Source organism: Cetorhinus maximus, chromosome 22 (assembly GCF_964194155.1).
Source record: "Cetorhinus maximus chromosome 22, sCetMax3.hap1.1, whole genome shotgun sequence".
In the NCBI taxonomy this organism is placed as follows: domain Eukaryota; kingdom Metazoa; phylum Chordata; class Chondrichthyes; order Lamniformes; family Cetorhinidae; genus Cetorhinus; species Cetorhinus maximus.
Genome location: NC_135900.1, coordinates 23,064,384 through 23,077,126, shown reverse-complemented (window position 1 = coordinate 23,077,126; position 12,743 = coordinate 23,064,384). Strand labels below are relative to the sequence as shown.

Below are 12,743 nucleotides of genomic sequence, written 5' to 3'. Positions count from 1 at the left end.
CCCTGAACTTCTCCTGCCAGCCTTTAAATTGAGGCTCATAATTGGCCACTTAGGGGCCTCAATTGAGGCTAGGGTAGATGGACCCCTTGGGCCTCACCCCCGTAAGGTTGCAGACAGGTCAGGGGTAGGCAGGAGGGCAGTGGGAAGGCCACCTGGGGGATTTTACTGGCAACCACCTTCCCACCCCACCCCCACACCTGCCAATGCGCTGTCGGAGGACCGTAAAATTCCTCCCATAGATTCATTGCTATTTATTTCTTCAAAAAGGGAACCCGATGTGTAAAATACAAAAAGTGATGATCTAAGACCACCAAATGTACAGTTATTCATGTGTTAAATAACTTACTAACTCTTTGTACTTACCTCCCGCTTGCCAACCTTCCCGCTCACTCTTGCTTGCTGCTTCCCTCTGCTGTGAGCAGGCAGCGAGAGAGAGGTGGTGAGTGAGGGAGCAAGAGGGGAGGGTCAGTGAGTGGGAAAGAGGCAGCAAGCAAACCGCACTAAAGACAAGTGAGGGCCTCAAGTGGCCCACAGGATACATAAAGGCCAGGATTTCCCAGTCGGTGAGCGGGGGGGGGGGGCGGGGCCCGCTCGCCGATGCGTAAAATGACGCGGGATGACGTCGGGCGGAACTCCCAATGTCACCGCGCCCCATTTAAATTTTCAGGTAGGCGGGGGCTCAGCAGAATCAGCTGTGCACCCACCGACCTGTCAATGGCCAATTGAGGCCACTGACAGAGTCATTAAACTAATTAATGGACCTGCCTGTCCAACCTTAGGGTTGGCGGGCAGGCCAGGAGCCCTGGCGGGCTTTAGAAAAGGCATGAAACCTCATCCACGGGCGGGATCAGGTTTCATGTAGGTTTTAAAAAATGTAATTAAAGTGTGTGTAAAAGTTATGGACATGTCCCAACTCATGTGGCAATGTCACATGATGGGACATGTCACGGATTTTATTTTTCTATTTTTCAGATTTTTAAATGTACAGCTGATCTCCCTGAGGCGGCATTTAGCCATGCGCATGCGCGAAAGAGCGCACTCTCAGCTCAGGGTATCCCCCCCTCCCGCCCACACAGGGAGCGCACAGCGCTTCCCTGAGGACGTCACGCTGGGCGGGCCTTAATTGGCCCTCCCACATAAAATGGCAGCGCGCCCCCAATCGGGGGCACCGATCAGAGGCGCGCCCGCTCTTCAACCTCCCCCCTGACGGGGGGAAAATTCTGCCCAATGAGTACCGTTGCTCTAAATGGTCTTACAATTTATTTTGCTGCAGTAACTCTGATGTTGCTGCAAAAAGACACTGCATTTCACATCAGGAAAGCGGCTAATGGAAGGCCAAAGCTGCACTGAGATCTCATGCTAATTATTCAAATAGCCTGACCCACACATAACTGCAAGCAATCACCTCAGTGCATTTTTGACCAATTTGCAAAAAGAGCTAGCTATTAAATTAGAGTGTATAATTACATGTGGAGTGAGTTTTAATTACAGTTGTGACTGATCTGTAATTTTAAAATAACTGTAAGCAATGCTGAACATTTTTGTCCCTTCGAAAGAACTCAAAGGGGTGAGGCAATAAGATGCTGTGCCTGACTTCCACATGCTGGCAAGTACTCCAATATATGATGGTGTGGTTTAAAACACCTGGATTTGAATCAAAAAATGCTCGTGTAGTTGCATCAGGAAGAAAGAACTTTTTATCTCTGAACCAGAGTCATGCGGACTCGAAACGTTAACTCTGTCTTTCTCTCCACAGATGCTGTCAGACCTGCTGAGTTTTTCCAGCAATTTTTGTTTTTGTTTCAGATTTCCAGCATCCACAGTATTTTGCCAAGAACGTTTTATGTTCTATGAGAGAGGAACTGGACTGTGGGGAAAATCAAATTATTACCAGGGGCATTATTTACTAATGCTTTGTAAATTTACACAGTCAAAACAAAAAAAATATTTTTTAAAAATCAACATACAATGCAGCTTGAAAATCCTATTCCTCCGAGTCTTGGGCTGATGAAGTTCCACACACCAATGCTGCCTCGTCTGATTCTTTGACCCACTGCAAGCTCCAAGAAAAACAGTGGAATCCCAATGACAAGCAGCAAAAGCAAATAAGGCACGAGGTAGGCACCTGAAGAAGAGAAAACATGGTTTTATAACCTGCCATCGCCATCCCATAGTAAACCTTTGTGCAGCTCAGTTTTAACAAATATCTGATTTAATAAAAGGTCCTACAGAGCAATAACATCATATTTTTATGAAACATGTTAACTTTGATTCATCAATTTTGTGACATACTTTTCACATTGGTAGAGGTTGATTATAAGATCAGATTTTCATACTCTTGTTTCACGTAGATATATTTTCACCAATGTTAAAAACTATTTGAATTTTAATACGCAGCTATTGAAAGTGAGATGCATTCACACAATCTGATTTTTTTTAAACTGTGTGCATAACATCTCATAAATGTGCAAGAAAAACTGTTTTATTAAAAACAGAGAATTCCTGTGTCATTATACAATAAGCAAGCTTCATAATACACGCCTTAGGCTTGGAAGTGATCACAAAACTCCACGTCCAATTAAATTATTAAACTTGGCCACACATAAATTTGAAATTGGAATGCAGATTATAATCCTCCCAACCATAAGGAATCTAACTATGCTTAAATTATAAGATAACACAGTAAGTTTTCTAAATTTCAAACCCAGCACCCAGTGGTCACAGTAATGACAAGGTTTTGAAAAATACAAAGAACTATTTTATGCAAGCTAAATCGTGTCTCCATTTAGGAGCACACTATTTTATTGCTTAATGTGCTTATTAGATCTAAGGTAGATTATTTTGGTGGTTTCACACTTACCTCCACCATTTTTTTGACATAAATATGGGAATCTCCATACATTGCCTAAACCAACCGAGAATCCAACCTGTGCCAGAATGTATTGAAGTTTGCTATTCCAGGCAGGCCTTTCATCTTCAGTATCAGATCCTTCTTCAATGTCCACATCTTTGTCAGTCTGAGGATCATCAACATATAATGCACTCTTCTTAAACTGATCGTCATTCATGTCCTCATTGGAAAGAAGATCCTTGACAGACTCCGTGACATCTTCATCCAGTTCCCTCTTTGCAACTTTGCTATTTTTAGGCATTGGAAACACTAGAAACGGATTCTGTAACACTGCACAAAAGTCTAGCAACAACACTTTCAGCCAAGTGTAACTTGATGCAAACAGGCGATGATACCAACAGACAAACAGAAGACAGCTACTGAAGGTCTGAGGTGCAGTAAGTCTGAAAGGGTATTCTGTACTTCAAAATCTGTTTGGAGAAAACAATTACAGTTTGGTCACCAGAACAACAAATATTAGAAGCAGTAGTTGATCCAACATTTTAAAAACTTGTAATTATATACTATAACTTGCACTCTTCATGTTATTCTTGAAGATCGGCTGCAAAGTAATAGCTTTGCATTTGTCTAACACCCTTCACCTACCATAAAGTTTCAGAAGCTGGATGAGGAGGGCATTACGCAGTGGCAGGAGGAATTAAAGAAATGGACCAAAAGCATGGTCCAAGAGTTTTAAGCAGCATCTGAGAGCAAGTGGGGGTGTAGTTTGGGGAGATATGCCGAAGGAAGGAGTGTAGTGACTGAAGCATCTATCCCAAATGACAGAATAAAAGAGAATAAGGAGTCAGGCGAGTGGAAGATGGATGCTAGGTCACATGGTCGAAAGACGCTGGTCAGCTTGAGAGATATAAGTTTATGGGGAAATTTGAAGACGGGGTCCTTGAAAATAATATTCTGGGGGTTACTGAGCCAGTTGGGTCTGACGGGGATGGACTTAAGTATCAGTAAGAGGGCATATGCCACAGAAATTTGATTAATTGGAGTTTCTGAATTATCAAGGAGAGGCCAGTCAGGAGGTTGATACTTGATGTAATGAAAGTGGGGAAAATCCAGAAACAGAGAAGTGCTGTCTAAGAAATAGTTAATGTAAGTTGTGTATTTCATTAGTAAACTGTTCCTGTTCCTACTGTGCATAACGATTGTGGCTGTTTGGAGAAAGCAACTGATCAATGCAACTCTTGAATTAATTAGATTAAAGCAGCGATGTGTGAGCTTTTCCCAACCAAGGAACAACGCATTTGCTTTGCTTGCACAAAAAGATGGCAAAATTGTGTAGTGAAAGCATGTATAATATTGGCAATTTAACTGCTAAATCAAAAGAGTCGTCAAGTCTCAGCAATTCCTGCATTAAGTGCTGTGAGGTGTCCGACCTCAGAGCAAGTTGTTGTTTCTAGCCACCAAAGGTACCTTTTACAATTGGTAAGAAACGAATTAGCATAAAATAGTTGTCATATCCAACATTGCAGGAGTAAAAAAAAAATCTGAGCCAATTAGATCAAAGGCTCAACGCACAAAAATCTTTCAGGATCTGTAAATTATTTAAACAGTTCTTGTGGTTTCAAAGGGTGTGTGAAAAATGCATAACACTAGTAAGCAACACATGACAATTGAAGAATGGGATTATAATAATTCCATTTCGTCAAAGAAACGTTCAAGGGTAGAGTAATGGAGGTTGCTCTTGCCAAGGTATTGCTGTCCTTTATTGTAAAATTAGCTAGCTTTGGACTGAGTGATCACTGCAACTTGTAAGTGACACTCCCCAAAGTAATGGAAATGGTTTGAAATAAATGTGAATTTTCCTACAAAGCAAAAATCTTTACACTGGCAGCAAAAGGATTGATTTTGCTGATGGACAAGTTATAAATTGTGTTCCCGATAAAAAATGGAAAACTGTTTTCCATCTGAGTTATACCTGTCCGGTATCGTCTAAGAAACTGTCATTCTTTACCTACCCAGACAGCTTGTCAGGGGTGATGGAATATGTAGTTTTTAAAAAATAAATCTAAATAAGCTGATTTAAAAAAGTGTCACACTGTACAAGGGCAGGAGGGCTGCATCCCATTGAATGCTCCCTCCTAATCTGTGTAACTATGCCGAGCTCAGTTCTACTGTAATTATGTACTGAAAATTACAAGATGGTCGTTGGGCTTGAGTCCAACATTGATTTTATAAGGAGATATTCTCCTCCCGTGAATTAATGTCTGATTTCTTAATTTATTTTCTGTTCGAACTAAGGTTAGACAATCAACATTAAATGCATGTTGAAGAATGGTAAAATGTGTAAAATGTGCTGTTAAATAAACTAAAATGATTTGTTTGTAGAATACACTATCTTAGGAGGTCATAAATCAATTGCCGTTGTAAAAAGAAAATAGATGCTTGCTTGGGAAGAAGGGTATTGAAGAATATAAAGAAAGGATGGGAAATTGTGCTTTAAAAGATAGCGCCCCCCCTATGGCTAACAAAATGGTGGATCAGGCTCAAAATGCGTTGAAATCCTAACCCTGTTCCTTTGTTCCTAAATTTGATTATCGTGCAAAAACTTGACTGTAGTATTCAAAGCATTAGCTTTTTGAATCAATAGGGGTATTTTGGTGTCCAATCTGAGCAATTATTTTGTTTACTTAGCACTGTGTATGGGAAGGGATTATGTGAAGAGATTATAAACCTAGAAAAACATTTGCAACCAATAACAATATTTATTTATTTTTAACCATGTATTTCCATCACTGCACCTCAAACCTGAGTTGAACAATTAACACCTCTGGCATAAGCTTGAGGTTTATCACTTTCTATATTCATCAGCTTTTAAACTTATAAGATTCTCAATATGAGAAGCTTAAGACGAGATGTGATAAAGCCCACTTAAGAGAGGTTTCGATAAAATTAATAGAATAAAAACTACTTCTGCTGCTTGTAAGGGATTAACCAGTGGGCGTAAATTTCAGACTGTCACCAAAGAAAGGGTTAGTTTTTTTTTAAATGCAGAGGGTTATTAAGATATGTGTCTATAATAATATTTAAATGGAAAGTTGATCATTAGTGGGAAATTTTTAGGAGCTTAGGGGGAAAGGGAAGGGAGTGGATCTGAATGGATAACTTTTTCAGGCCTGATGGCTGAATGGCCTCTTCTAGGCTATAAAATGTTATAACTTTGGCCATCAAGAAAATGAAGATCTAAGCCATCTCCACGCCTTCAAAGACACTATCAGATGCAATGAATGGCCTTCAAAGGTGAACCACACCTTAATGATTCTGGTAGATTCTGGTAAATGCGGTCTCCTCTACATTGGAGAGAACAAACGCAGACTGGGTGACCGCTTTGCGGAACACCTTCGGTTTGTCCGCAAGCATGACCCAGACCTCCCTGTCGCTTGCCATTTCAACACTCCACCCTGCTCTCATGCCCACATGTCCGTGCTTGGCCTGCTGCAATGTTCCAGTAAAGCCCAACGCAAACTGGAGGAACAGCACCTCATCTTCCGACTAGGCACTTTACAGCCTGCCGGACTTAATATTGAGTTCAACAATTTCAGATCATGAACTCTCTCCTCCATTCCCACCCCCTTTCCGATCCCCCTTTTTGCAATAATTTATCATTTTTTTACAAATATATTTTTCTTTTTCCACCTATTTTTAAATTTATTTCGTTCTATTGCTTTATCTCCACCTTTTAGCCCATTTCAATCCCTTCCCCCCTTCCCTCCCACCCCACCCCCACTAGGGCCACCTGCCACTAGCTTGTCCTGCTTGCTGCCCTTAATGTCCCCATTAGCACATTCCTTAGACAATAGCCTGAATTTTCCCATTGACGATTTGGGGGCGGGGCCTGCTCACCGACAGGAAAATGACACGGGATGACGTCGGGAGGAACCCCCGACGTCATCCTGCCTCATTTAAATATTCAGGAAGGCGGGTGGACAGCAAAATCAGCTGCCCGCCCGCCGACCTGTCAATGGCCAATTGAGGCCATTGACAGGGTAATTAAGGTAATTAAAGGCCCTGCCCGTCCAACCTTAAGGTTGGCGGGCAGGCTAGGAGCCCCAGCGGGCTTCTGAAAAAACATGAAGCCTCATCCATTGGCGGGATGAGGTTTCATGTCCGTTTTAAAAATCTTAAATAAACTTTATGTGAGATTTATTAACATGTCCCATCTCATATGACATTGTCACATGAGGGGAACATATTAATATTTTTTTTTATTTTTCTATTTTGACACTTTGAAGGCTGTCAGTGATCTCCCTGAGACAGTCTCAGGGAGCAGTGTGCATGCATGCGTGAAAGAGCGCACTTTGACAATTGGGGAATCCCTCCCCCCCTCCCCCGCACAGGAAGTGGGTAACACTTCCCGTCAGGCAGCCTGCTGGCGGGCCTTAATTGGCGCGCCCACTTAAAATGGTGGCGGGGCCCGTTTTGGCGGCGGAGTTCGGCTGACCGCCCGCCGCCGAGCCGGTGGGGCCCACACGCCCACCAAGGGCAAAATTCTGCCCAATATCACCACTGTCAACATCCCTTTGTCCTTTTGTCTATGACATCTTTGGCAATCTCTTCTTTGCCCTCTGTCCAGGTCTACCTGTCCCACCCCACTCTACCAGCTTATATTTCACCCCATTTCTCTATTTCCTTAGTTCTGATGAAGGGTCATATGGACTCGAAACGTCAACTGTATTTCTCTCCGCAGATGCTGTCAGACCTGCTGAGTTTTTCCAGGTATTTTTGTTTTTGTCCTGGTGGAGAAACTGTTGGGTACTCTTACATTATTGTTGAAGGTGCCGTGAGTTTTGAAATAAAAATAATAATTTGTTTTTCTTTATCAGTATTATGTATTTTGCATCGGTTTCTCATGGAAAAATAGCAGCCAAAAGTATGTTTTTTTCCATTATGTTACCTTTTCTCTTAAAAATGAATGTTGACATGTATCAGAGCTTGCTAACAATTTCTTGACAATGACTTCAGGGAAATGAACTGCCTCTGCCTCCAAAGCTAGGTAACCAATGTGCATCTTTGCCTTGCATACCGGAAGTGCCTTGGGATGTTACACTACATTAAATATGCTATATAAATGCAGGTTGTGTTGTTTTAATTGCTTTCCTAAATATAGTATGCTCATTACTGATGCATAGCTAGTGCCATATGATCTTTATGGCCACAAACCAGGGATATGGGAGTAATCTATGTAGATACTGCTCCATGTCAATCAACAAGAGACATCCTTGGAATGAAGTGACTGAAAGCTGCTGGTGTCTTCCATCCATATAATTCCTGAGATGTTCAGAATTTTCCAAGTGTAAATAAACCCGCTTCCAACCCCCTTGAAAAACTTGCAAAGAAATGGTACAACTTAGAGGGAGTGCAAGAACAGAGACATTTGAGGCTTTATGTACACAAATCTTTGACTGCTTAAGTTAAAAAAGCATACGGGATCCTTGGCTTTATAGACAGAAGTATAGGATTTTTAAAAAAACAAGGAATTATGGTAAGCTATTATTAATCACTGCTCAGCTAGAGTATTGCGTCCAATTCTGGGCACCACACTTTAGGAAGGATGTCAAGATGTTAGAGAGGATACAGAAGAGACTTACCAGACTGGTATCAAGGATGAAGGATTTCAGTTATGTGGAGAATGTAGGATTATTTTCCTTAAAGCAGAGAAAGTTAAGGGGAATTTGACAAAAGCGTTCAAATTCATCTGATCAAAGCAGACAAGTTTTTATTAGCAGCAGGGTTGGAACCAATGAACACAGATTTAAGAAAACTGGCAACAAAAAAAATCCAGGAGCAGTTGAGATTTCTTTTTTTATATACAGCAAGTTATGATCTGGAACGCACTACCTAAAAAAGATGGTGGAAGCAGATTCAATAGTAACTTTCAACAGGGGATTGGAAGTATACTTGAAGAGGAGGAGCTCGCAGGACTGTGGGCAAACAGCAAGGGCATGGTAATAACTGGATTGCTCTTTCAATTAGCCAGCAGAGACATGATGGGCTGATTGGTCTCCCTCTGTGTTCCAAGCTCCTGTGAAAGGCAGTCCATCACTTTTGTACAATACAAATGGTATCAGCCTTCAAACAGTTCACCAGGAAAATATGCTCCCTCAATACTTCACTTAACAACATCATGAATCCATTTATAAAGAGCAGGCACGTGATTCAGGTAGAAACACATGAAACCCCAGCCCAACCCGCCTGGTAGCTCAATAAAATAGAAACGTGTGACCCATTATTTAGTGATAGTTCTGAATATTCCCCGTGCCAGGGACCAAGTTCTCCAGCAATATTAGATCTAAACAAAACTTTATTTGTAGAGAGAGCTTATTTCCAAATAATATATCATTTATGCAAAGATGTGATTAATTCAGGCATGTTGAGGTCAAGATGTACCTAATGGAGGATTAATTGATCTGCAGGACAATCGCTTAACCACATTTATCATCTGTATGGTTTCAAATGCCTAAAATACACAAATTTCACCTACAAATCTGTGCTAAAAGCAAAAAATTTGTGTTAACGTTTGGCAGGATTTTTAATGGTTGTTTTTAAACAGAAAATATGGCAATCAACTATCGTCTTCAGCAAATTGACTCCTCTCTAGACTTAATTGCACCGTCATTAACATAAACCGGGCATATTTATGTGTACTAGCAATCTGCAATTTTTAAACAAGTAGTAACTATCATGTGCCTCGTCAAATAAATCTTTCCCAATTCAATAACTGTTTAAATCTCCATGCCTTGCGGTAGTCTCCCAATGGTAAATGGAGACTCCGCTTCTCACATCTGAAATCTTGCTGAAACACCAAACCAGCCGAACCAAATGTCACAATGTTCCCTGTTAATATCTGAGAACGAAACAGGACGATGCAAAAATGGGGCTGACCGCTCGGGGAGGCGGTTGGTGGTTTTAAAGCAGAAAATGATAGTTTAATGTTTTCAGCCTTATTTGATCAGGAACCAGCGATCGTAATATCAGGAAAGGTGATGCAGTTATTCCAAATGAAATGTATTTTTACATCAGCTGCGTCTCTCGAGAAGGAATCAAACAGATTGCACTCCAATGCCTGTCAAGTTGTCCCCATGAAATCAATAGCCTCTGACATCGCAGTCCGATTGAAGCCAGCCAGCCCGCTATCGTATTACACAGGCTGACTGGCAAATCATTTCATGGGCATTAGGCTAGTGTGTCGAGTTAAAATGAAATTCGCTGCAAAAGACATGCACAGTCATTATGGCAGGTGTCAGAATGAGATACTCAATGATTCCCCTTGCATCACCCTAACACATTCAGGAATTCATCATTTTATTTAATAAGCAGGTTACAGGAGTGATGCTGGCTGCTCCCCGCAGTCACGGGATGCTGAAAGGCGAAGGCGCAGCTGGACCAGCAACGTCGTGTCCCTGGCAGCAGCTGCGTCTGCACAAACGGACCTCTTAGTCTCTTCTATGTACACACGCTGAAATCTGTCTGAGACCTTCGTCCTTGACAGGGCGGTTTGTCAATCCTTTAAACCCCGCGTTTGTCCACAGAAAGGTAATCGGTTCTGGGGAACTGTGTCACTGACAGATATATCCCCCTGTGATCATCACATAGAAAGCAAGAGGAAGCCAACGTGATTTGAATCTTAAAAAAAAAGATTATCGTTCAATCTCGACAGGTGTGGACCAGGCAAACTGAAAGAGGCGGGCTATGGGGTGGCAGGAGACACTGTCGTGTCACCTTGGATGGTAACTTGCCCAGTATAGGGGTGCCGCAGATCAAAACCAGCGCAGACTGCAGAGACTGTACAGCGCGGTTGTATGATCGAGGACAGAGGAAAGATGCCTCTGTGCAGTGTGCAGGCGCTGGGCGTGTGGGTGGGTGTCTGTGTGTATGTGCATGTCCAAGCATTTAACGTTTACATGCATGTCCATGTATTGGGGATGTGTATTTGTATCCGTGCCTGCTTGCATCTGAATGTCTTCTGTATGTGTCTACGTGCTGCAGTTACTGTAGGTGCAGCCCAGGGAGAGGCGGTGGGCTGAGCAGACAGCACCGCTCCTTGAAATTTGCATACAAACCCAAACAGACAGACAGACACACCGTCAATCCACGGTACCGGGAAAACCAGACAACTCCGACGGCTTACCAGCCGGTGCAGGGTCAAATAAAAATAAAATAAACTAGATCTCGTCGGCCTCTATCCCGAGCCCCGCCAAGAACATCGTTTCTTCCCTTCAATGCAGTAAAAGTGTAGACGCTGCAGCGGGATGAATGGAAAAGGCTGGGAAGCCGAGTCAGCGCCTCCGCGCACTGTCAGGGATGGTTTCCCATTGTCAAACGCACGGACCTATTCCAGGGGATTCACTCCGCCTTCATGTGCCGCTGCAATATATCCACAATTACAAATTCGTTGTGAACCAGGTTTGGCTGCAAAGTGAAAACTGCGTTCTTTACAAAAGAAAATTCCCATTTGGGCTATGATTTACACAATTTGCGCATCATCTTACCTCCGTAACGATTTGGGAAATGAGTGAGTGAGTCCGAATCCGGGTGCAGGATGTGTGTCGGTGTGCTCGGGGACTCAAGTAGGAGCTTTCACATGATAAGAGGGCTCAGTGTTTCTAACAGAGAGCCACACCTTCAACCGAACTCCAACCCTCCAGAGTGACGACAGGCAACAACACAAACCATTCACTTAAAGGGAAATGCTTTTCTAAATCGGCTTCAAGTAACGTCAATCCCACCACTGATTTTCGATTTCGTGTAAACAAGAGGTTTTTTTTAAAAATAATTTAAGCAATGTATACTTCCCTCAGGTTAGTATCGTCCTATTCGAAGGTTTGACCACCAAGAGCCTGATAGTAGACCGGATTACGATTGCATTGTAACGGTTTACAACTTGCTGTGTATCTACTTTGGGTAAAATGTCAGGACCAACTCATTCCCCTGAGTAGAGATGCCAAGTGTCAGTTTTCAGATACCCCTCAATCTCAGCAAAACTCTTTATTTTGAGTCTGCAAATCTATACAGTGGGCATCTCATCTCCATAATAAATAACTTTTTTTTTTACAGTTTGACTATTTCAATCACTCTGAAGGGATGTTGTCTTAGAAACTGGCCAGAGGGATTGGGGATTTTTCCAATGGGAAATGGAGGTCTTGTGGTGCAGTGGGTACTGTCCCAGCCTCTGAGCCAGAAGCTCCAGGATTTGATGGCCAACCAAGGTGTGCTCATAATTCAGTCAAACAGGTTGAATATCTATCTGCAAATCCTTCCTTCCAATCTACGTCAATGGCAGGCGGTAAGAGCGGGAGAGATTCCTGGTCAGCCATGTGATGGAAAGAAATTGGAGCCTGTATCATCACTATTCATAGCTCCCGATTACCACATGCATGTAAAAGTGTATGTTGCCACAGCAACCTAGGCTCCTTGGGGCATCAGTTGGCTGGTCACCTCTGGGGATCAGATTGGTGCCAACAGCATGGGGTTCGGTCCTTGTTCTGGGGTAGATTTGCAACCTGCCTCCTTGCCCTACTTTGTGGTGGAAGTCGTGGTGCTATGGGTTGGACCTGCCTTTGAGATCAGGTGTAAGCCAAGCCATCACAGTACTATCCATCTAGCAGGATCAATAGATCCAGGTGTGCTTTTCAGCTCCTGTTCCAGGAGCTCTGTCTCAGGAGACTGTGCTTTAGTCATTAAGCTTTAAGAGAAGTTCAGTTTGCTGCTGCAGCCAGATCTGCCATTGAGATCCATCACATTGTGGCAGAGAAAGTGAGCATGACTGTAAACTTCTATATCATAGTCTCATTCTGGGAGGCACAGGGAACTTGTGCAAGATTAATACATTTGCTGTGCA

At 42.6% G+C, this 12,743-nt stretch overlaps 1 protein-coding gene across 1 annotated transcript in view; it reads right to left on the bottom strand.

The window, feature by feature from the left end:
• slc6a15 (solute carrier family 6 member 15) overlaps window positions 1-11,532 on the bottom strand; it is a 40,617-nt gene extending 29,085 nt beyond the window's left edge. The window contains exons 1-3 of the mRNA XM_078567926.1: window positions 11,395-11,532; window positions 2,861-3,321; window positions 1,968-2,125 (exon numbers count right to left, since the gene is read on the bottom strand). Of these exons, the coding sequence (XP_078424052.1) occupies window positions 1,968-2,125; window positions 2,861-3,152 (450 nt within the window). The 5' untranslated portion in view covers window positions 3,153-3,321; window positions 11,395-11,532. The remainder of the gene's footprint in view (window positions 1-1,967; window positions 2,126-2,860; window positions 3,322-11,394) is intronic.
• Window positions 11,533-12,743: the final 1,211 nt, after the last annotated feature.